This window comes from Salvelinus fontinalis, chromosome 33 (genome assembly GCF_029448725.1).
Source record: "Salvelinus fontinalis isolate EN_2023a chromosome 33, ASM2944872v1, whole genome shotgun sequence".
Lineage (NCBI taxonomy): Eukaryota > Metazoa > Chordata > Actinopteri > Salmoniformes > Salmonidae > Salvelinus > Salvelinus fontinalis.
Genome location: NC_074697.1, coordinates 21,056,109 through 21,081,061, shown reverse-complemented (window position 1 = coordinate 21,081,061; position 24,953 = coordinate 21,056,109). Strand labels below are relative to the sequence as shown.

Sequence of the window (24,953 nt, the reverse complement as noted above, 5' to 3'; positions counted from 1 at the left end):
TGAAAAAATATAGCCCAATAATGGACTAAAGGAGCCTAACGTTAGTCCTTAGTCTAAGGACCTTACATGTTCTGTTTAAAGGTGAATTGGCTCTGGAAGCCAACGTGAATCGATTCTTAATTACGGTATGGTTCTAGAAACATAAATCCCTCTACTTTCATATCACATCAAAATAACTGTACACTTTTTTAACTGGTTTTAACATAGTTGCAGCTAACAGTGTTTTTCAGTGACAACATGTTTGTGGCGTCCTTCTACGGTTTACAAACAGGTGTTCGGAGACGCAGATAGCTAATTACCACAGGCAGTCCACTTCGGTCTGTTTTCAGTAAACACGCGCTGTAACATGGAGATATGGCAGTGTGGGAACCCTCACCCTATATAAGTGTGTATCAATTTAACCTTTTTAATGTTTTATTTCTCGCTAATACTAAAGATAAGATCTTTTTGCTTCCAAAACCTCAAGAGATGCCTGTTAATGTTCAGACCCCCTACAGATGACTTATGTGTGATGTAATGGAATGGCTAGAAAAAAGACAGATAGTGAGTGTAGTATCATGTTACTGCCCCGGCACTAAGGATGACAATTAGCTTCTATATCCAACTCCTACACTGTTATATTGATGTGAAAACTAAAATGTTGTTAGTATCGGTGTCAAAACATTTCAGAAATAGAACAAACACATTCATGATTCATACTACTTCAGACAATATCTGGCTGTTTCAGAAGGGTAGGTGCAAAATGCATTCATTATATTCCATATTTCCCGCTTTGTCAAGAAACAACCTATGTTGATGGCAACCCTGCCATGTTATTGCATTTTGCAGTCAATATTGTTATTTTTCTGCAAGTTCTGGAAGTGGATAATGGGACAGGTTTACGAGGGCACTTTAGAAAATGAGCCTGTGGAATTGATGTTATGTCATCGTCAGAGGATGTTATTCATCGAGATGACACATTACTGGTCTGGGCCAGGGAGTAAACGCTTTAGATTGTATACATATAGAAAATATATTGATTGTGCGTTAAGCCCTGCGGTACAAACTATTCCTGTGATTCTGGTGGATGGGGCACGGTCCAGGCAGCCATTAGTGAATAGACACTGCCATCTAGTGCTAGAGTTGTACATGACCATGAAAATTAGTCTAGACCAAGGTTGTCCAATTGACCCTACGAGGTTCCGGAGCCTGCTGGTTTTCTGTTCTACCTGATATTTATTTGCATACACCTGGTGTCCCAGGTCTAAACCAGTCCCTGATTAGAGGGGAACAATGAAAAAATGTGAAGGGTCTAGGGAGGCCATAGACTTAGATAGACAACACATCGTTGTATTTTTCCAATTATGGCATCTCTGAAAGCACAGGCAGCACCATCAAAATGTATGTCCATTTTGAAGTAGTAATTGTTCTTCTTCTACTACTTCTATGAGTTGGTAAACAAACTGAAAGGCGTTCATACTGCCACCTGGAGTGTGTTGTTGGAACAGGTAGGAAGCCAAGGTTGGTGATTTACTGCCACCTGCAGTTATGGAATGTTTACGTATAACAGAGTATAATTCATTGGCTGATCCCTACTGCTGACCTGGAGGGAATTATGTGATCCTTCCTTAACCCTTAGGAAGTCCCACCCAGTTGACTTCTTCAAAGTGACGCTGCCCATGCTAAAACAGGCTTGTGGGCACTAGAGTTGTCTATCTAAACCTATGGTCTAGACCAGGGGTATTCAACTCTTACCCTACGAGGTCTGGAGCCTGCTGCTTTTGTTTTACCTGAAAATGAATTGCAAAGACCTGGTGTCCAAGGTCTAAATCAGTCCCTGATTAGAGAGGAACAACTTACAAAAGCGGTGTAAGTGGCTTGGAGGTCCAGTCTAGACACTGTTTTACAGAGGAATGATACTCCATGTCCACCTAACAATGTTAAAATGCAATGATAGCCAAGTATGGTGTTCTCTGTGTGAAAATAGTTGTTTGATATTTCAGGAGGTACAGGCAACTCTGTTGCACTACAGAAGAGCTTCTCAACTCAAGTTGTCGAGCACTACGATAACTAATGGTTTCATCATGGCATTCTAATCTGCTATATGACCAAGACTTGTGGAGACTGGACTTCAATGAACGAAATTGAGCTGAATACGAGTAGACACTGAGGATCTTGAGTCCCAGTGGCTGTAGCAGCATCTACCTGACATAACTACTCACCACCAGGGGGCATACATTCCTTCTTATCTGACAGTTGAGAGTCCAGGGATATCAATATTCAAAATCCATGTTGATTTCTACGTAGTGGCTATATAAAGTCTACATCCTCTTGAAATTATTTCACATTGTACTGCCTTAAAATGTCATCTAAAAAGGGATTAAATTATATTTTTTGTCATACAGATCTACACAACCTATACATGTTCAAAGTAAAACAAAGTTGGATAATTGGATAAGTCTACACCCCCTGAGTTAATACTTGGTAGAAGCACCTTTGGCAGCCAATACAGCTGTCAATCATTTTCATTAAGATTCTACCAACTTTGCACAACTCTTACAGGCTGACTACACCGCTCGCGTTGCAAAATAAATGTAGAAATCTGTTATTCAATTATTGCACCCACTGCTCGCGTGCGCCAACGAGCGTCTGCGTTGCCAAGGGCTAAAATAGAAATCAGTTATATTTCTGACGCATATCGCGCTGCAAGTCCTACCTCTCCCATCTCCTCATTGGTTTATAGAAGCAGGTACCCACGTGCCATCTCCTCATTGGTTATACCCACGTGGGTGACTGAAAGACGAATGAGGTCAGTGGCGGTAATGCACCTAATTTATGAAATTGCCAATCGCAATATAAAGTCTAGAGAAGAAAAAGCCTGGAAGGAAGAGAGATGACTAGAAACGATTCGGTTGACCGTTTTATGTGTGGATTAATTGGCAGAGTAGAGGACTTTGTGCATTTCAGGTAAAATAACAACTCAGTGTTTATATCCCAGGACAAATTATCTAGCAACAGCAAGCTAGCTAAATAGGACAAATTAGCTTGCAAGTGCAAGCTAACTAGCTAAATTGCCATAAATGTTTAATGCTTTTCGACCTGTCCCCAAATGAATATAATTGGTTCAGAGTTTGTTTTGATATTTTAACCTGCGTGCCGTGATCGCGTTTGGTGTAGGGGGACAAAATACATTAATGCACAATGGCGCACGCGCGCAGCCGGTTTGGGTTCCGTGTCAGGGCAACATATATCCATTGTTTTTGTAAAAGATACTCAAGCTCATTAAATTTGGTTGGAAATCATTGATGGACAGCAATATTCAAACTTTATCTGTGATTTTCAAGCAAGTTTAAGTCAGGACTGAGACTAGACCACACAGGAGCACTCAACACCTCTTGGAAAGCCATCCTGGTGTCTTTGGCATTACAATTTGTGTAATTGTCTCGCTGAAAAACACAACTCCATCCCAGGGTCAGGTTTTCAGAAGACAGGCGGGTTTTACTCTAACTTTTTACCTGGGCTTTGCTCCTTTCATAATTATTTTGATCCTGACAAACTCCCCAGTCCCTGCCAATGATAAGCATACCCATAACATGATGCTGCCACCACAATACTTGAAAATGTTATGAATTCCAATTTGTTGTAGCTAGACGGCTAATGCTAACGTTAGGGTTAGGGGTTAAGGTTAGGAGAAGGGTTAGCTAACATCCTAAATAGTAAAGTAGCTAAAAAGTAGTAAGTAGTTGCAAAGTTGCCTGTGATGAGATTCAAACACGTAACCTTTGGGTTGCTGGACATTTGCATTATACGCCCAACTATCCACCTTTCGTCGTTGCCTAAGTAACCTTCTATCTTATGTTACCATACCAAACATAACATATCATACTAATTTGAGTGTCCTGGATTTATGTTTACTATGTTACGTCTAGTCTATGAGACTTGGGTAATTCAGAACATACGTTAGCTCATATGTTTTCACACAATACAGAGACAGTTGTGAGGAAACAAGTTTTATTACTTCGTGGCCCACTGTGTAATGTGATTTATAGTAAAAATTATAATTATTCAAACTGATGAGCATCATTAAAAAAAATGTCCACAGAAATTACAATTACTGATGACATATCTATTAACTGTTATTGCCATCTTACAGCAGCTGTGAATCTAAGTACCATAACAACTAGCCTTCACTAAGGTGCAGAATATTTTCATTACTGAGTAAACATCGAGCGTAAATTGTTGGATTGACTTAATTCTTAACATTGAAGTCTACTTCAGCTTAAAGTACGTAGTTGAGTAAACTAAAATAAATTAATTGTACAGCAAAACTGACCCTAATTCTATTGGTCTCCAGCACCATTATAATCAAAATGTCAGACAATATCAAGACAAATTATAAATGGCAGTTTTTACATTTTATATGAACTAATCCAGCATTAGTGTTTCCAGTTTCAACGATCCCCTTTCAATGCAGGAATTTGGGAAAAGCGGAATCTCAACCTTCCCAGTTGGAATGCAGGAATTTGGGAAAAGCGGAATCTCAACATTCCCAGTTGGAATGCAGGAATTTGGGAAAAGCGGAATCTCAACATTCCCAGTTGGAATCCAGGAATTTGGGAAAAGCGGAATCTCAACATTCCCAGTTGGAATGCAGGAATTTGGGAAAAGCGGAATCTCAACCTTCCCAGTTGGAATGCAAGAATTTGGGAAAAGCGGAATCTCAACATTCAAAGTTGGAATGCAGGAATTTGGGAAAAGCGGAATCTCAACCTTCCCAGTTGGAATGCAGGAAATTGGGAAAAGCGGAATCTCAACATTCCCAGTTGGAATGCAGGAATATGTGAAAAGCGGAATCTCAACCTTCCCAGTTGGAATGCAGGAATGTGAGAATAGTGTCCTTCCACCTCTTTTCCTTACAAACATTTCAAAAACTAAAAAAATTGTAGAAAGGTCCATGTTGAAATGTGTATAATTGCGGGTTAAGTATCCTGGTGTGATTCTCGACACCACAAGGCTGTCAGTTTAGAAGTCAAACTTTATCGACAAAGACATCTGATCAAGAAGGCATGAAGAGTATGTATAAAGTCTGTGAGCATGTGTGTTTGTGTATAGGAATTGGCTGGTGAAAATATGTATTTTTGCAGTGATATGTATGATCAGCATTTATGCTTTCTAGGAATGTTTGTGACTTTAGAAAATGTCAAAAGGACACTTCCATACCCAAGTGGGAAAAGAGCTATTAACAAATTCTAAAATCAGCTAAATTATAACTCCCTCTTTCTCTGACTCATTCTCTTCTTCTCCTCCTTTTCTGTCTCTATCCTTCCATCTGTCAGTCAGCCTGTCCGTCGGTAGCAGGCGTTGTGGTAGGACGTGGCGTTGAGGACATTGAACATGTCTTTCTTGACGAATGACAGGAAGTTACCCAGGGGGCATAGCGGTTGTGCGGCGTTGCGGTCATGTGAGCGACAGAAGGTGGTATGGAAAGTCACATCCTCTCCGTTGTACAGAACCCTCACAAACATGTCTCCCCAATTACCAACCTTTGACCTCTCCCCTTTCAACCACGCAGCCTTATCCTGGCCCTGGCCTTGCCCCTTACGTTGTCCCTGCGTTGCGGGCGGACTCTTCCACAACTCAAACACAACCCTCGCCGCAAACCTCGGAAAGAGTGCATCCTCCAAGCCCAGGGCGCTTAGTAACGGCGCCACAGTGACGTCGTGAGCCGAGGACAAGGTGAACGCCTCCTCTCCTCCAGCGCGGGGTTTTCGTCCAGGAGCGTTGGCCTTGGCGACGCGCTCCATCCGATTGGCGGTGCGGTTGAGGTAGGGGTGCGTGGCGAGCACGGCGTAGCGGCGATACAGTCCCACCCTCCTCCTGTCCACCTCGTCCTCTAACTGCTGCCTCCGGATCACAGCGAACTGGGCCAGAGTCAGACAGCCCCCACTGCCGAGAGCACTTCCTGCTGCCACACAGGGGAAGGACAGGCCGTGGCACAGGTGGCACAGCAGAGAGTCTATAGGGTTGGCAGCTCTGAGCTGGCGCGGGGGCAGACCTAGCGTACGGGCCATGTCTGCGTAGGTCCTCTCCAGTTCAGTGTCTGCCGCTCTGAGGCGGTACTGTCTCCTCTGCTCCTCTTCCAGATAACGGTTCCTAGCAGGACAGTCGCAGGCTGAGCCACAGAACAATGTGCTCCACTGGTGGTGGACTGTCAGACGGCCCCAGTCAAAGTCGGGCAGGAACCCATACAGAAGAGCCATCCCACTCTGGAGGGTGCGGCTCCTGCCTGTAGTCTCCACCCACACCTGCTTGGTCGACCAATTGGGCGGGAGGAGTTTGTGACGCTTGTAGGCTAGGCGAAGGAGCTGGCCATTGTGTAAGTGCTGCACCACACCTGAAGACGGGAAAGACAGAGATTGGTTGAACATTTCTGATCTAAACCCAGTCCATCTGGAATGTGACTGATTGGTTCATTACGCATCTTTAATGTGATTTATTGGTTGGTTACCTGTCTGAGTGAGCTCACCCATCTCACAGGCGCTGTGGTTAGGGAGGCGGGGCAACGAGCTGAGACTCCCCTCCCAGCGGCCACGCCCCCCCTGGGCCATGTGACCAATGAAAGAATTCAGCTGGGGGTGGGAGGGTTTCCTGGAAGGGGGGAGAGAGATGAACAGAGATGCAGGAGGCAGGCTAAGGAGGGAGAATAGTTTCCAGCTGGAGAAACCGCAGACAGACAGAGACAGTGGGTCGACTCTGCATGCTACTGCCAACTCACACACAGACATGGACGCGCACCCACACACACACAGACACATGCGCACGCACAGACACACACACAGACACACACACAGACACACACACACACACACACACACACACACACACACAGACACAGACACACACACACACACACACACACACACACACACACACACACACACACACACACACACACACACACACACACACACACACACACACACACACACACAAAATTGTAGACCTTTAGAAATAGTCTCTCTCTCTCTGTTTCTCTCTCTCTCTCTCCTCTCTCTGTTTCTCTCTTGCTCTCTGTTTCTCTTTCTCTCTCTTTGTTTCTCTCTCTCTGTTTCTCTCTCTCTCTCTCACTCTCCTCTCTCTCCTCTCTGTTTCTCTCTCTCTCTCTCTCTGTTTCTCTCTCTCTCTCTCCTCTCTGTTTCTCTCTCTCTCTCTCCTCTCTGTTTATCTCTCTCTAAACCTCTCTTCTCTCTCTCCTCTCTGTTTCTCTCTCTCCTCTCTCTCTCTCTCCTCTGTTTCTCTCTCTCTCTGTTTCTCTCTCTCTCTCTCTGTTTCTCTCTCTCTCTCCTCTGTTTCTCTCTCTCTCTCTCTCCTCTCTGTTTATCTCTCTCTAAACCTCTCTCCTCTCTCTGTTTCTCTCTCGCTCTCTGTTTCTCTCTCTACTCTCTCTCTCTCTCCTCTGTTTCTCTCTCTCTCTTTCTCTCTCTCTCTCCTCAGTTTCTCTCTCTCTAAACCGCTCTTCTCTCTCTCCTCTCTCGCTCTCCTCTGTTTCGCAATTCAATTCAATTCAATTTGCTTTATTGGCATGACGTAACAATGTACATATTGCCAAAGCTTATTTTAGATATTTATAATATTCATCCACATGGATGTACAATAACCAAGTGTCAAAATAACCATACATTCAACAATAACAATACAGTAGAGGACATGTGCAGGTTGATTGGTTTGTCAGACACTGTCCCTCAACTTATGGCAGGCAGCAATGTAGTGCGCTGCCAGCCCACAGCTCTCTGCGTCCTCCCCCAACAGGACGGGTAGCCTACTCTCATCAGAGAGGTCTTTGAAACCTTGAATAAGGGTTTCAAATTTGGAGAAATGACACTTTCTAATTGTTTTATATTTTTGACATTTTGTCAGGAAATGCAGCTCCACCTCAGGTTCTGTTGTTGTGCAGTGGTTGCACAGCCTTTCCTCTACAGGGAGCCAGGTTTTCCTGTGTCTACCCTTCTCAATGGCAAGGCTGTGCTCACGGAGCCTGTACTTTGTCAAGGTTTTCTAAGGTTTTGATCAATAACCATGGTCAAATATTTAGCCACAGTGTACTGTCGATTTAGGGCCAGATAGCACTGCATTTTGCTTTGTGTTTGTGCTTATGTTTCCCAATAAGCAAAATAGTTTTGTTTTGACTGTGTTGTAATTTGGTTTATCCTGATTGATTGGATGTTCTGGTCCTGAGGCTTCAGTGTGTTAGTAGAACAGGTTTGTGAACTCAGCCCCAGGACCAGCTGTTTTCTTTGCTCAGCTCTTGGCATTGCAGGGCTTGGTAGAGATATGAGAGGGGGGTCACTGTATTTTAGATGTTTCCAAAACTTAATTGCTCTTTTTTGAGTTTTTATTATTAGTGGATATTTGCCTAATTCTGCCCTGCATGCATTGTTTGTAGTTTTCCTCTGGACATGTAGGAGAATCTTACAGAACTCTGCATGCAGGGTTTCAATGGGGTGTTTGTCCCATTTGATGAAATCTTGTTTTGCAAGTGGACCCCACACCTCGCTGCCATAAAGTGCAATTGGTTCAATGACATATTCAATTAGTTTTAGCCAAATTTGAATTGGTATTTGAATTTGCTTTTTAATGGCGTAGAATGCCCTGCGTGCTTTCTCTCTCAGTTCATTCACTGCCTCATTAAGGTGTTCAGTTGAGCTTATTTTTAAACCTAAGTAATTGTAGTGTGTGCAGTACTCTATATATTTTGTAGCAATTGAGAACTTTGGTCTAATTCCCTGAGATCTGGATCTTCTCTGGAAAATCATTATTTTAGTATTTTTGGGGTTTACTGCCCTGGCAGTACTGCTCTAGCAGGTCCAGGCTCTGCTGTAGGCCATGTGCTGTGGGTAACAGCAGGCCTAGGTCATCTGCGAAGAGTAGGCATTTAACCTCTGAATTGTGGAGACTAACACCAGGGGCTGAGGATTTTTCTAGAATAGTGGCCAATTTGTTGATGTAAATATTGAAGAGTGCAGGGCTCAGATTACAACCCTGACGAAGGCCCCGCACCTGGTTAAAGAATTCTGTTATTTTCTTATCAATTTTAATGCTGCACGTATTGCCAGTATACATTGATTTAATTATGTCATAAGTTTTACCCCCTACACCACTTTCAATAACTTTGTAGAACAGTCCTGTTTGCCAAATAGAATCAAATGCTTTTTGGAAGTCGATAAAGCAAGCGTATATTTTGGTATTATTTTGGTGGACATGTTTATCTATCAGGGTGTGTAAGGTGTAAATATGATCAGTTGTGCGATGTTTTGGTATGAATCCAATTTGGCTTTTACTCAAGACATTGTGCTTATTAAGGAAGTTTAGAACTCTTACATTTATAATACTACAGAAAACCTTCCCCAGGTTACTGTTCACACAAATGCCTCTGTAATTGTTAGGGTCAAATTTGTCTCCGTTTTTAAAGATTGGGGTTACGAGTCCTTGATTCCAGATGTCAGGGAAATAACCTACACTCAAGATCAAATTAAACAGTTTTAAAATAGCCAATTGAAATTTTGCACTAGTGAGTTTGAGCATCTCATTTAGGATGCCATCAGGTCCACATGCTTTTTTACATTTGAGAGCCTGAAGTTTCTTATAGAGCTCCTGGTCAGTAATTGAGGAGTCCAATGGATTTTGATTGTCCTTTATAGCTTTTTCTAATCCATTCAACTTCTCATGAATTTGGCGTTGTTCTGCGTTTGTGTCAATTTGAACGGTGTTGTAGAGTGTTTTAAAATGGATTGTCCATATGTCACCATTTTGTATCGCTAATTCCTCTGGTTTTGATTTGTTTAGTTTTTTCAATTTGCCAGAAGTTGTTTGTGTTTATGGACTCCTCAATTAGTGTCAGCTGCTTGCTGTTGTACTGTGCTTTTTTGGTTCTGAGTGTTATGTTTATAGAGTTTTAAAGTCTCAAAGTAATGAAGGCGTAATTCACAATTATTTGGGTCTCTGTGCTTTTGGGTGGATAGTGTTCTAAGTTTTTTCCTTATAATTTTACAATCTGTGTCACGCCCTGGCCTTAGTATTCTTTGTTTTCTTTATTATTTTAGTTAGGTCAGGGTGTGACATGGGGAATGTTTGTGTTTTGTTCGTTTTGGGTGTTTTTTATGGTAAAGGGGTTGTTGTATAGTATATGGGTTTGTGTGGAGTACATGTGTCTAGTGTTGTCTATGTATGTTTAGTGGTCTAGGAGAGTCTATGGTTACCTGAATGAGTTCCCAATTAGAGACAGCTGATTTCGGTTGTCTCTGATTGGGAGCCTTATTTAGGGTAGCCATAGGCTCTCATTGGTTGTGGGTAATTGTCTATGTCAGAACGTTTGTAGCCTGTCTGTCTATGCACAACGTTTGTAGCTTCACGGTCGTTTTGTTATTTTGTTTGTTTGTAATAGTGTTTTTTCGTTCCATGTTCATCTTCGTTCGTTTCATTAAAAGAGAAGATGTATTCTTATCCAGCTGCGCCTTGGTCCTCATTCTCTCCAGTACACGATCGTGACAGAATTACCCACCATCGGACCAAGCGGCATGGAAAGCGGCAACAGGACCTACCTACACAAGATTCCTGGACATGGGAGGAGATACTGGATGGTAAGGGGCCGTGGGCTCAACCGGGAGAATATTGCCTTCCTCGTGAAGAGCTGGAGGCAGCTAAAGCCGAGAGGAGGCGATATGAGGAGGCAGCACGGAGACAAGGCTGGAAACCCGTGAGTACAACCCAAAAATTTCTTGGGGGGGGCCTTAAAGGGAGTGTGGCGAAGTCAGGTAGGAAACCTGCGCCTACTCCCTGTACTTACCGTGGAGAGCGGGAGTACGGGCAGACACCGTGTTACGCAGTAGAGCGCACGGTGTCTCCTGTACGCGTGCATAGCCCGGTTCGGTACATTTCAGCTCCACGTATCGGCCGGGCTAGACTGAGCGTTGAGCCGTATGTCATGAAGCCGGCCCAACGCATCTGGTCACCAGTGCGTCTCCTCGGGCCGGCGTACATGGCACCAGCCTTACGCATGGTGTCCCCGGTTCGCCTACATAGGCCGGTGCGGGTTATTCCACCTCCCCGCACTGGTCAGGCGACGGGGAGCATACAACCAGGTAAGGTTGGGCAGGCTCGGCGTTCAAGGGAGCCAGTACGCCTGCACGGTCCGGTATTTCCGGCGCCACCTCCCCGCCCCAACCCAGTACCACCAGTGCCTCCTCCACGCACTAGCTATATGGTGCGTGTCTCCAGCCCTTTACCACCAGTGTCTAAACCACGCACCAAGCCTCCTGTGTGTCCCCAGAGTCCTGTGCGTCCTGTTGCTGCTCCCCGCACTAGCCCTGAGATGCGTGTCCCCAGCCCGGTGCCACCAGTCCTGGCACCACGCACCAGGCCTACAGTGCGCCTCAGCCGGCAGGAGTCTGCCGTCTGCACAGCGATGACTGAACTGCCCGTCTGCCAAGCGCCATCTGAGCCATCCGTCTCCCCAGCGCCATCTGAGCCATCCGTCTCCCCAGCGCCATCTGAGCCATCCGTCTCCCCAGCGCCATCTGAGCCATCCGTCTGCAATGAGCCTGCAAAGCCGCCCGTCTGCCATGAGCCTGCAAAGCCGCCCGTCTGCCATGAGCCCACTGAGCCGTCCGCCAGACAGGAGCCGCTAGAGCCGCCAGCCAGACAGGAGCCGCTAGAGCCGTCCGTCAGACAGGATCTGCCAGAGCCGCCAACCAGACAGGATCTGCCAGAGCCGCCAACCAGACAGGATCTGCCAGAGCCGCCAACCAGACAGGAGCAGCCAGATCAGTCAGCCAGCCATGAGCAGCCAGATCAGTCAGCCAGCCATGAGCAGCCAGATCAGTCAGCCAGCCATGAGCAGCCAGATCCGTCAGCTAGACATGAGCAGCCAGATCCGTCAGCTAGCCATGAGCAGCCAGATCCGTCAGCTAGCCATGAGCAGCCAGATCCGTCAGCTAGCCATGAGCAGCCAGATCCGTCAGCTAGCCATGAGCAGCCAGATCCGTCAGCTAGCCATGAGCAGCCAGATCCGTCAGCTAGCCATGAGCAGCCAGATCCGTCAGCTAGCCATGAGCAGCCAGATCCGTCAGCTAGCCATGAGCAGCCAGATCCGTCAGCTAGCCATGAGCAGCCAGATCCGTCAGCTAGCCATGAGCAGCCAGATCCGTCAGCTAGCCATGAGCAGCCAGATCCGTCAGCTAGCCATGAGCAGCCAGATCCGTCAGCTAGCCATGAGCAGCCAGATCCGTCAGCTAGCCATGAGCAGCCAGATCCGTCAGCCAGCCATGAGCAGCCAGATCCGTCAGCCAGCCATGAGCAGCCAGATCAGTCAGCCAGCCATGAGCAGCCAGATCCGTTAGCCAGCCATGAGCAGCCAGATCTGTCAGCCAGCCATGGGCCGTCCCTCAGTCCGGAGCTGCAGTCCCTCAGTCCGGAGCTGCAGTCCCTCAGTCCGGAGCTGCAGTCCCTCAGTCTGGAGCTGCCATTCCTCAGTCCGGAGCTGCAGTCCCTCAGTCCGGAGCTGCCCCTTACCCTGGTGCTGCCCCTTACCCTGGTGCTGCCCCTTACCCTGGTGCTGCCCCTTACCCGGGTACTGCCCCTGACCCTGGTACTGCCCCTTACCCTGGTACTGGCCCTTAGTCCGGAGCTGTCCCTTAGTCCGGAACTGCCCCTTAATGCAATGGGGTTAATGTGGAGAGGGGTCATTTTGAAGAAGCTAAGGAGGTGGTTAGGGACTGTGGTGACGTGGGGACCACGACCAGAGCCGGAGCCGCCACCGTGGATGGAAGCCCACCCAGACCCTCCCCTAGACTGTGTAATGGTGCGCCCGGAGTTCGCACCTTAAGGGGGGGGGTTATGTCACGCCCTGGCCTTAGTATTCTTTGTTTTCTTTATTATTTTAGTTAGGTCAGGGTGTGACATGGGGAATGTTTGTGTTTTGTTCGTTTTGGGTGTTTTTTATGGTAAAGGGGTTGTTGTATAGTATATGGGTTTGTGTGGAGTACATGTGTCTAGTGTTGTCTATGTATGTTTAGTGGTCTAGGAGAGTCTATGGTTACCTGAATGAGTTCCCAATTAGAGACAGCTGATTTCGGTTGTCTCTGATTGGGAGCCTTATTTAGGGTAGCCATAGGCTCTCATTGGTTGTGGGTAATTGTCTATGTCAGAACGTTTGTAGCCTGTCTGTCTATGCACAACGTTTGTAGCTTCACGGTCGTTTTGTTATTTTGTTTGTTTGTAATAGTGTTTTTTCGTTCCATGTTCATCTTCGTTCGTTTCATTAAAAGAGAAGATGTATTCTTATCCAGCTGCGCCTTGGTCCTCATTCTCTCCAGTACACGATCGTGACAATCTGCCTCAAACCAGTTGTCATCTGTAAACTTTTTTGTTTTGTTTTTTATCAATTTCAATTGTGCTTCTTTTGCCGTTTGCCTGAATATATAGTTGATGTTTTTTACTGCTAGATTGATGCCTTCTTTACTGTGAGTGAATGTGGTCTCCAGAAAGTTATCTAAGAGTGTTTGGATATTTTTCTCTCTCTGTCACGCCCTGACCTTAGAAATCCTTTTTATGTCTCTATTCTGGTTTGGTCAGGGAGTGAGTTGGGGTGGGGATTCTATGTTCTGTGTTTTATGTTTTGTATTTCTTTGTTGGTTGGCCGGGTGTGGTTCTCAATCAGAGGCAGCTTCTCTATTGTTGTCTGTGATTGAGATCCATCCTTAGGTAGCTCTTGCCCACATGTGTTTTGTGGGGAGTTGTTTTCTGTTTTGTGTTGTTGCACCAGACAGAACTGCGTCGTTTCGTTCTCTCTCTTTGTTGTTTTTGTTGTTTCAGTGTTCAGTTTATTTTATTAAATTATAATGAACACTTACCACGCTGCGTTTTAGTCACCTTCTCTCCAGGATGATCGTTACACTCTCTCTCTTCTCTCTCTCTCTACCTCTCTATCTCTCTACCTCTCTTCTCTCTCTCTACCTCTCTTCTCTCTCTCTCTACCTCTCTTCTCTCTCTCTCTACCTCTCTTCTCTCTCTCTCTACCTCTCTTCTCTCTCTCTCTACCTCTCTTCTCTCTCTCTCTACCTCTCTTCTCTCTCTCTCTACCTCTCTTCTCTTTCTCTCTACCTCTCTTCTCTCTCTCTCTCCTCTCTCTGTTTCGCTCTCTCTAAACCTCTCTTCTCTATCTCTCTCTCTCTTCTCTCTCCTCTCTCTGTTTCGCTCTCTCTAAACCGCTCTTCTCTATATCTCTCTCCTCTCTCTGTTTCTCTCTCTCTCTGTTTCTCTCTTCTCTATCTCTCTCTCTCTCCTCTCTCTCTCTCTGTTTCTCTCTTCTCTATTCAATTCAATTCAATTCAATTGACTTTATTGACATGGTAGGTTCGTTATTACTTACATTGTCAAAGTATACATATCGAAAAATAAAAATCAAATATATATGTATATATATACAAAATATATATATATATATTTATATATAAATAAATGGTGGGACCAACAGCAATAATAACAGTAGTAGTGGACATGGGATTACCATTAACAACAACTACAACAACAATATTAATCAGAACAACAATAAATTAAAGCAACAGTAGTAGACCAGTGTCAATATGACTTGAGAAGACATATGACCTGGTATGAAAGACAAAACAAAACTAAGCTAAATGGGAAATATTATCAATATTACTTTGCATTTTTCACTGGCTGTCCCTCAGGTTGTGGCAGGAGGACACATATTTGGCTGCCAAAACTGCACATTTTGGCTTTTCACCCAATAAATATTTGATTTTTTCTTCATCTTTTATAGTTTCAAATTCTTTGTATTGAGTTATAATTTTGGGAAAGAAATATGCTCTTAGGTCTGAGTATTTGTCACAGTGTAGTAGGAAATGCACCTTTGTCTCTACCTCTCCTCTGGAGCAGAGTGAGCACAGCCTGTCCTCTCTGGGCAGCCAGGTTTGTCTGTGATGACCGGTCTCTATAGCCAGACGGTGCTCACTGAGTCTGTACCTAGTCAATGTTTTCCTCAGTTTTCTATCAGTCACAGTGGTCAGATAGTCTGCCACCATGTACTGTCTGTTTAGAGCCAAATAGCATTGAAGTTTACTTTGATTTTTTGTGGTGTCTTTCCAATAGGTTATATATTTTTCTTTTTGTTTTGTGATGATTTGGTTGGGCCAGATTTTCTGAGGGCTGTCCCGAGGCTCTATGGGGTTGGTTTGGGTTGGTGAACTGAGCCTCAGAACCAGCTGGCTGAGGGGACTCTTCTCTGGTTTCATCTCTTGACATTGTAGAGCTGTGTGATGGAATGTTTTAGGGTCACTTGTTTTTAGATGGTTGTAAAATTTGATGGCTCTTTTTTCTATTCGAATGAGGAGGGGGTATTGGCCCAATTCTGCCCTACATGCGTTATTTGGAGTTTTTCTTTGTACTTGCAATACAGTCTTGCAAAACTCTGCATGCAATATTTCAGTTGGATGTTTGTCCCATTTAGTGAATTCATTATTAGAGAGTGGACCCCATACTTCACTGCCATATAGAGCAATTGGTTCTATAACTGATTGAAAAATTTTGAGCCAGATTCTAATTGGAATTTCAATTTTGATGTTCCTTTTAATGGCATAGAATGCTCTTCTTGCTTTGTCTCTCAGCTCATTCACAGCCATGTGAAAGCTACCTGTGTTGCTCATATTTAGTCCTAGATATGTGTAGTTTTTGGTGTGTTCTAATAGAACTGTGTCCAAATAGAATTTATATTTGTCATCCTTATTTCCCGACCTTTTTTGGAATATCATTATATTTGGTTTTTTTAGGTTAACGGTCAGAGCCCAGGTCTGACAGAACCTGTGAAGACGATCTAGGTGCTGCTGTAACCCCTCTTTAGTGGGAGACAGCAGCACCAGGTCATCTGCGTACAGCAGACACTTGATTTCAGTGTTGTGTAGGGTGATACCAGGTGCTGCCGATTCTTCTAATGTTTTTGCCAATTCATTAATGTAGATGTTAAATAATGTTGGACTTATTGGGCAGCCCTGTTTCACTCCCCGCCCCTGAGAGAAGAAGTCTGTTTGCTTGTTGCCAATTTTAACCGCACATTTGTTTTTAGTGTACATTGATTTAATAAAATCATATGTTTTCCCTCCAATACCACTTTCTATTAGTTTATAAAAAAGACCTTCGTGCCAAATTGAATCAAATGCTTTCTTGAAATCTACAAAACACGAGTAGATTTTGCCTTTGTTTTGGTTAACTTGTTTATCAATTAGAGTGTGGAGGGTGTAAATGTGGTCTGTTGTACGATAATTTTTCAGAAATCCAATCTGGCTTCTGCTCAGGACGTTGTGTTCGTCAAGGAAATGATGTAGTCTGCTATTTATAATACTGCAGAGAATTTTCCCCAAGTTGCTGTTAACGCAAATTCCTCTGTAATTATTTGGGTCAAATTTGTCTCCATTTTTATAGATTGGTGTGATCAATCCCTGGTTCCAAATATCGGGGAAAATACCTGCAGTGAGGATAATGTTGAAGAGTTTGAGTATAGCCAATTTGAATTTGTGGTCTGTATATTTGATCATTTCATTTAAAATACCATCAGCACCACAGGCCTTTTTGGGTTGGAGATTGTTTAGTTTTTCCAATAATTCTTCTTCTGTAATTGGGGTATCCACAGGATTCTGATAGTCTTTGACTGCTAATTCAAGGATTTGTAATTTTTCTTGTATATCTTTTTGTTCTGGGCTCTTTGTTATATTGCTGTAGAGGTTTGCAAAGTGATTTCTCCACATATCCCCATTTTGGATAGCCAATTCCTCATGATGAGGTTTGTTTAATTTATTCCAATTCTCCCAGAAGTGGTTTGATTCTATGGATTCCTCAATTCCAACCAGCTGATTTCTAATGTGCTGTTCCTTTTTTGTTCTTAGGGTGCGTTTGTATTGCTTCAGTGTTTCTCTATCTCTCTCTCTTTCTACATCTCTATCTCTCTTCTCTCTCTCTCCTCGCTCTGTTTCTCTCTCTCTAAATCTCTTCTCTCTCTACCCCTCTTCTCTCTCTCTCTCGCTGTCCTCTCCATCTCTCTCTGTCTCTCTTGCTCTCCTCTCCGTTTCTCTCTCTCTCTCTCTTTCTCTCTCTCAAGCACACACACATAATCCACACATGCCCCAGAGACAACACAGCCTGCTCAAACACACACTTCTGGTGCATCTATTGCAGCACCAGAAAAACTGAACTCCTCTCTCAGGAGGGCCACATCTCAACCTCCCCAAGTCTCCCTCCCTCCACCCCTCACCCTCTCTATTTCTCTCTCTATGTCTCACTCTCTATTTCTCTCTCTCTCACTCTCTCTATGTCTCACTCTCTATTTCTCTCTCTCTATGTCTCACTCTCTCTATTTCTCTCTCTCTATGTCTCACACTCTCTATTTCTCTCTCTCTATGTCTCACACTCTCTATTTCTCTCTCTCTCTCTGTCTCTCTATTTCTCTCTCTCACACTCTCTATTTCTCTCTCTCTCTCTCTATTTCTCTCTCTCTCTCTGTCTCTCTATTTCTCTCTCTCTCTGTCTCACACTCTCTATTTCTCTCTCTCTCTCTGTCTCTCTATTTCTCTCTCTCTCTGTCTCACACTCTTGCTTTCTCTCTTCCCAATCTCTACGCTCGACTGTCTTGCCCTGCATCTCTCTGTTTCTCTCTCTCTCCTCCCTCCCTTTCAGTTCTGACTTGGCGTGGAATGTCAGTGCGGAGAGCCAGATGGCATTGAATACTGGACCAGTCACACCAAACACACAGAGAGAGAGAGAGAGAGTTGCAGAGGAGCACTGGGGAAAAGAGGCAGAGAGACAGAAAGGCAGAGAGACAGAAAGGCAGAGAGTACAGACACAAACTCAGAATACCTGAGTGCTCATGTGGTTTGTGTTATGCCTTCTGATGACATGCCACACATTAGTGAATATGTGTAATTAGGTTGTAGGTTTGGCTTCATAGCAGACATATTCACCAGTCCTCTTAGCTCTGTGAAGGCCAGGCCCAGTGACCACAGATGACTCAGATTACTGACTCGTCCTCTGCAAGACCCATCAGCTCAGAATGAAATGCCCATGTTGAATTTTGCAAATGGCCAGAAACTAAGATATCCCAAAAAGAGGAATGGGGAGGAATTTATCGGCCATATGTTCAGAATGACATGCCAAGATCCAAGGTTATGCAAGTCACCAGGGATCCCTCTGTTGTGCCAATCAAAGTAGACAGAACCCAAGTGCCCTCACACAAACTCAGTCACTCAGTCACTCACAGACTCACACACTCATCCTCACACACTCACCCACTCACTCACCCACACACTCACTCACCCACACACTCACTCACCCACTCACACACACACTCACTCACTCACACACACTCACACACACTCACACACACTCACACACACTCACACACAGTCACTCACACTCACACACAGTCACTCACACACACTCACACACAGTCACTCACACACACACACTTTTGACTGAGGCAAGAGCCACAGCAATGACTTCCCTTTCTATAAATAATATATTTTCAGAAAGTGCCAGCTGCATGATGAGAGACAGAGCAGAGCAGTGGGATGACAGACAGGATGCCAGGTGGAGGAGAGGGGGAGCAGAGCAGTGAGATGCAGTGGGATGACAGACTGGATGACAGGTGGATGAGAAGGGGAGGTGACAGTGGGATAACAGACTGGATGACAGGTGGATGAGAAGGGGAGGTGACAGTGGGATAACAGACAGGATGACAACTGGATGAGAAGGGGAGGTGAACAGTGGAATGACAGACAGGATGACAAGTGGATGAAAAGGGGAGGTGAACAGTGGGATTACAGACAGGATGACAAGTGGATGAGAAGGGGAGGTGAACAGTGGGATGACAGACAGGTTGACAGGTGGATGAGAAGGGGAGGTGACAGTGGGATAACAGACAGGATGACAAGTGGATGAGAAGGGGAGGTGAACAGTGGAATGACAGACAGGGTGACAAGTGGATGCGAAGGGGAGGTGACAGACAGGATGACAAGTGGATGAGAAGGGGAGGTGAAAGTGGGATGACAGACAGACAGGTTGACAGGTGGATGAGAAGGGGAGGTGACAGTGGGATGACAGACAGGATGACAAGTGGATGAGAAGGGGAGGTGAACAGTGGGATGACAGACAGGATGACAAGTGGATGAGAAGGGGAGGTGAACAGTGGGATGACAGACAGGTTGACAGGTGGATGAGAAGGGGAGGTGACAGTGGGATAACAGACAGGATGACAAGTGGATGAGAAGGGGAGGTGAACAGTGGAATGACAGACAGGGTGACAAGTGGATGAGAAGGGGAGGTGACAGACAGGATGACAAGTGGATGAGAAGGGGAGGTGAAAGTGGGATGACAGACAGACAGGTTGACAGGTGGATGAGAAGGGGAGGTGACAGTGGGATGACAGACAGGATGACAAGTGGATGAGAAGGGGAGGTAACAGTGGGATGACAGACAGGATGACAAGTGGATGAGAAGGGGAGGTGACAGTGGGATAACAGACAGGATGACAACTGGATGAGAAGGGGAGGTGACAGTGGGATGACAGACAGGATGACAAGTGGATGAGAAGGGGAGGTGAGTGGGATGGCAGACAGGATGACAAGTGGATGAGAAGGGGAGGTGACAGTGGGATGGCAGACAGGATGACAAGTGGATGAGAAGGGGAGGTGAACAGATAATAAGACAGTAATACACAGAGAGAGAAAAGAATATGGGAAGATGAGAGAACATGAAAGAGAGAAATTTCAAATATCAAAATGTGTGTGTGTGTGTGTGTGTGTGTGTGTGTGTGTGTGTGTGTGTGTGTGTGTGTGTGTGTGTGTGTGTGTGTGTGTGTGTGTGTGTGTGTGTACCAGAGAGTAGCCGGAAACAGATGCAGTAAAATCACCCATCACAATAATGATAACAATGACAGTCTACCAGAGAGAGAGATGGAGGGAAAACAAGACAGAGATAAAAGTTAAAATGAGAGACAGAATGACTGTTAGACAGTCAACATAGTCACACTTTGAAATAAGGAGAGAGTGTCTCAGTGTAGTCTGATCAGGTCTGAGACTGAGCACCAGCCAACCTCTGGCCCCAAGCAGAACATGCACCTCCCTGACACTCCAGATAATTACACAGCAGACACGTCTCATCTCCAATCCCAGAGGGAGAAGTCAGATCTTGTAGCTCCAAATCCCACACTGCATAACCACAGCTAATCACTTCGACTAACAACAGCAGCTCATATTCTCTTCTCACATTCCCCTCTTCTTCATAGCAATTATTTAAAGTTATTTAAAGCTATCCTCTAAGTATATTAAAGTTTTTCACCGATGTGCTAACGAGAAAATACTAGGGGGTAAGAGAGGGGAGATGGTTAATTTCACAAGACAAAGTGGTGTCATTTTCTGATGCAGTCAAAACTGCATTTTTTGGGGGGAATGAGCTGTTGACAAGAGAAATGTGATTATTATGGATGGTTACTGCCAGCTAGTTCTGTTGAGAAGGAGAGAGGCGTGTCTGACTCACATGTCTGTGTGGCATGCTTTTCTGCCCTGTATTCACAATGATCTAATGGAAACCGTGGAGCTGGAGGGAATACCTAATATTTACATGAGAGACTCAGTTAATTCAGGAGGCCATCTTTATTTAACAGAAGGCCTTTATGAATGAATAATGAACAATAGGAGACTACAGACTATGTATTGCATCATCATTCCCTTGGTTTGGTTGGATGTTCAGTCAGTGGGCGTTGCTCTCACCTCTTTGGGGACAACGTGCAGTCGATGGCAGGCCGCTTGGTTTTGGGGATGGCATAAAGGGGGTAACGGTCGCCATGGCGAATCATCACCTGAACAGACAGCAGCTTGTAGTCCACAGGGCTGTGTCCTGGGAGGGGAGAGAACCACATATATTCACCATCACCACCATCAGCACCATCACCACCAAAATCATCATCACCACCACCATCATCACCACCATCATCACCAAAATCATCACCATCACCACATTCATCATCATCACCATTATCACCATCATCACCACCACCATCACCACCACCAAAATCATCATCATCACCACCACCATCATCATCCCCATCATCATCATCATCATCATCACCACCATCATCCTCACCATCATCATCACCACCATCATCATCACCATCATCATCATCACCATCATCACCACCACCATCATCCTCATCCTCACCATCATCATCACCACCATCATCCTCATCATCACCACCACCATCATCATCATCATCACCACCATCATCATCATCACCACCATCATCACCACCATCATCCTCATCACCACCATCATCCTCACCATCATAGTAGTAGTGGTTGTAGCTGTAGCTGTAAGGCTCGTTTTGGTAGTGATAGTGATGATTTATAAAAAATACATTCTTGGCTTATTCTTGGTGTAATATTACACCAACACAATATCAGAGGACAGCTTTACAGATAACCTTGAAGTATGTGAAACAAGTGGCTCCAATCCTTATTGATAAATCTGAAGTGTTGCTGTCATGAGTCTGTGAGAGTGTGCATGGTTTGAATAAAGACTATAGTAGTTGTTTATTGACTGACAGAGAAAAACCGTTCCAGCAGTCAGATGTTCTTCCATACCACAGTGGACTTGAATCATCTGGCCTGTGCAAAACTAATGATACTGACCGATTAGTGCTTGTTGAGGTCGGATTGGTTTAGCTTCAATTATTAAAAAAGAATAACAGTTTATGGTATCGATAAATAAAATGAACCATGACCCTTTATCCTCTCTATCCTCTAACCATGACCCTTTATCCTCTCTATCCTCTAATCATGACCCTTTATCCTCTCTATCCTCTAACCATGACCCTTTATCCTCTCTATCCTCTAATCATGACCCTTTATCCTCTCTATCCTCTAACCATGAACCTTTATCCTCTCTATCCTCTAACCATGACCCTTTATCCTCTCTATCATACACTAATCATGAACCTTTATCCTCTCTATCCTCTAACCATGACCCTTTATCCTCTCTATCCTCTAATCATGACCCTTTATCCTCTCTATCCTCTAACCATGACCCTTTATCCTCTCTATCCTCTAGCCATGACCCTTTATCCTCTCTATCCTCTAACCATGACCCTTTATCCCCTTTATCCTCTCTATCCTCTAACCATGACCCTTTATTCTCTCTATCCTTTATTCTCTCTGCCTGTTGAACACACATCCTCAGCCTTCTATAGGAATTTAACGACTGCATAGGACTATGTTTTGGATGACTGGCTGCGAATGCTTATTGAATTGTTTTATTTCTGCCTTTTCTATTCCAGACATTCTGAAATTCACTAAAGCATCCCATGTATGTAACTTTAGTCTTTTACTTTTCAATGATTCCTCTATCCTCTAGCTAACCATGACACTTTATCCTCTCTATCCTCCAGCTAACCATGACCCTTTATCCTCTCTATCCTCTAATCATGACCCTTTATCCTCTCTATCCTCTAACCATGATCCTTTATCCTCTCTATCCTCTAACCATGACCCTTTATCCTCTCTATCCTCTAACCATGATCCTTTATCCTCTCTATCCTCTAGCTAACCATGACCCTTTATCCTCTCTATCCTCTAACCATAACCCTTTATCCTCTCTATCCTCTAATCATGATCCTTTATCCTCTCTATCCTCTAACCATGACGCTTTATTCTCTCTATCCTCTAACCATGACCCTTTATCCTCTCTATCCTCTAATCATGACCCTTTATCCTCTCTATCCTCTAACCATGACCCTTTATTATCTCTATCCTCTAGCTAACCATGACCCTTTATCCTCTCTATCCTCTAGCTAACCATGACCCTTTATCCTCTCTATCCTCTAACCATGTCCCTTTATCCTCTCTATCCTCTAATCATGACCCTTTATCCTCTCTATCCTCTAACCATGACCCTTTATCCTCTCTATCCTCTAGCTAACCATGACCCTTTATCCTCTTTATCCTCTAACCATGACCCTTTATCCTCTCTATCCTCTAATCATGACCCTTTATCCTCTCTATCCTCTAACCATGACCCTTTATCCTCTCTATCCTCTAACCATGATCCTTTATCCTCTCTATCCTCTAACCATGACGCTTTATTCTCTCTATCCTCTAACCATGACCCTTTATCCTCTCTATCCTCTAATCATGACCCTTTTTCCTCTCTATCCTCTAACCATGATCCTTTATCCTCTCTATCCTCTAATCATGACCCTTTATCATCTCTATCCTCTAGCTTACCATGACACTTTATCCTCTCTATCCTCTAACCATGACCCTTTATCCTCTCTATCCTCTAGCTAACCATGACCCTTTATCCTCTCTATCCTCTTCTAATCATGACCCTTTATCCTCTCTATCCTCTAACCATGACCCTTTATCCTCTCTATCCTCTAACCATGAACCTTTATCCTCTCTATCCTCTAACCATGACCCTTTATCCTCTCTATCCTCTAACCATGACCCTTTATCCTCTCTATCCTCTAACCATGACCCTTTATTCTCTCTATCCTCTAACCATGACCCTTTATTCTCTCTATCCTCTAACCATGACCCTTTATTCTCTCTATCCTCTAACCATGACCCTTTATTCTCTCTATCCTCTAACCATGACCCTTTATCCTCTCTATCCTCTAACCATGACCCTTTATTATCTCTATCCTCTAACCATGACCCTTTATTATCTCTATCCTCTAACCATGACCCTTTATTCTCTCTATCCTCTAACCATGACCCTTTATCCTCTCTATCCTCTAATCATGACCCTTTATCCTCTCTATCCTCTAACCATGATCCTTTATCCTCTCTATCCTCTAACCATGACGCTTTATTCTCTCTATCCTCTAACCATGACCCTTTATCCTCTCTATCCTCTAATCATGACCCTTTATCCTCTCTATCCTCTAACCATGATCCTTTATCCTCTCTATCCTCTAATCATGACCCTTTATCCTCTCTATCCTGTAGCTTACCATGACACTTTATCCTCTCTATCCTCTAACCATGACCCTTTATCCTCTCTATCCTCTAACCATGACCCTTTATCCTCTCTATCCTCTTATAATCATGACCCTTTATCCTCTCTATCCTCTAACCATGACCCTTTATCCTCTCTATCCTCTAACCATGAACCTTTATCCTCTCTATCCTCTAACCATGACCCTTTATCCTCTCTATACTCTGGCTAACCATGACCCTTTATCCTCTCTATCCTCTAACCATGACCCTTTATCCTCTCTATCCTCTAACCATGACCCTTTATTCTCTCTATCCTCTAACCATGACCCTTTATTCTCTCTATCCTCTAACCATGACCCTTTATTCTCTCTTTCCTCTAACCATGACCCTTTATTCTCTCTATCCTCTAACCATGACCCTTTATCCTCTCTATCCTCTAACCATGACCCTTTATTATCTCTATCCTCTAACCATGACCCTTTATTATCTCTATCCTCTAACCATGACCCTTTATTCTCTCTATCCTCTAACCATGACCCTTTATCCTCTCTATCCTCTAACCATGACCCTTTATTATCTCTATCCTCTAACCATGACCCTTTATTATCTCTATCCTCTAACCATGACCCTTTATCCTCTCTATCCTCTAACCATGACCCTTTATTCTCTCTATCCTCTAACCATGACCCTTTATTCTCTCTATCCTGTAACCATGACCCCTTATCCTCTCTATCCTCTAATCATGACCCTTTATCCTCTCTATCCTCTAACCATGACCCTTTATCCTCTCTATCCTCTAACCATGACCCTTTATCCTCTCTATCCTCTAACCATGACCCTTTATTCTGTCTATCCTCTAACCATGACCCTTTATCCTCTCTATCCTCTAACCATGACCCTTTATCCTCTCTATCCTCTAAC

At 44.3% G+C, this 24,953-nt stretch overlaps 1 protein-coding gene across 2 annotated transcripts in view; it reads right to left on the bottom strand.

Moving 5' to 3' along the window:
- Window positions 1-3,973: 3,973 nt before the first annotated feature.
- The window catches only part of LOC129831802 (2-phosphoxylose phosphatase 1-like), a 38,964-nt gene continuing 17,984 nt past the window's right edge, over window positions 3,974-24,953 (bottom strand). For both annotated transcript variants that reach the window (XM_055895264.1, XM_055895265.1), the window contains 3 exons: window positions 20,808-20,934; window positions 6,488-6,627; window positions 3,974-6,373 (listed from right to left, as the gene is read on the bottom strand). In XM_055895264.1, the coding sequence (XP_055751239.1) occupies window positions 5,316-6,373; window positions 6,488-6,627; window positions 20,808-20,934 (1,325 nt within the window). In that variant the 3' untranslated portion in view covers window positions 3,974-5,315. The remainder of the gene's footprint in view (window positions 6,374-6,487; window positions 6,628-20,807; window positions 20,935-24,953) is intronic.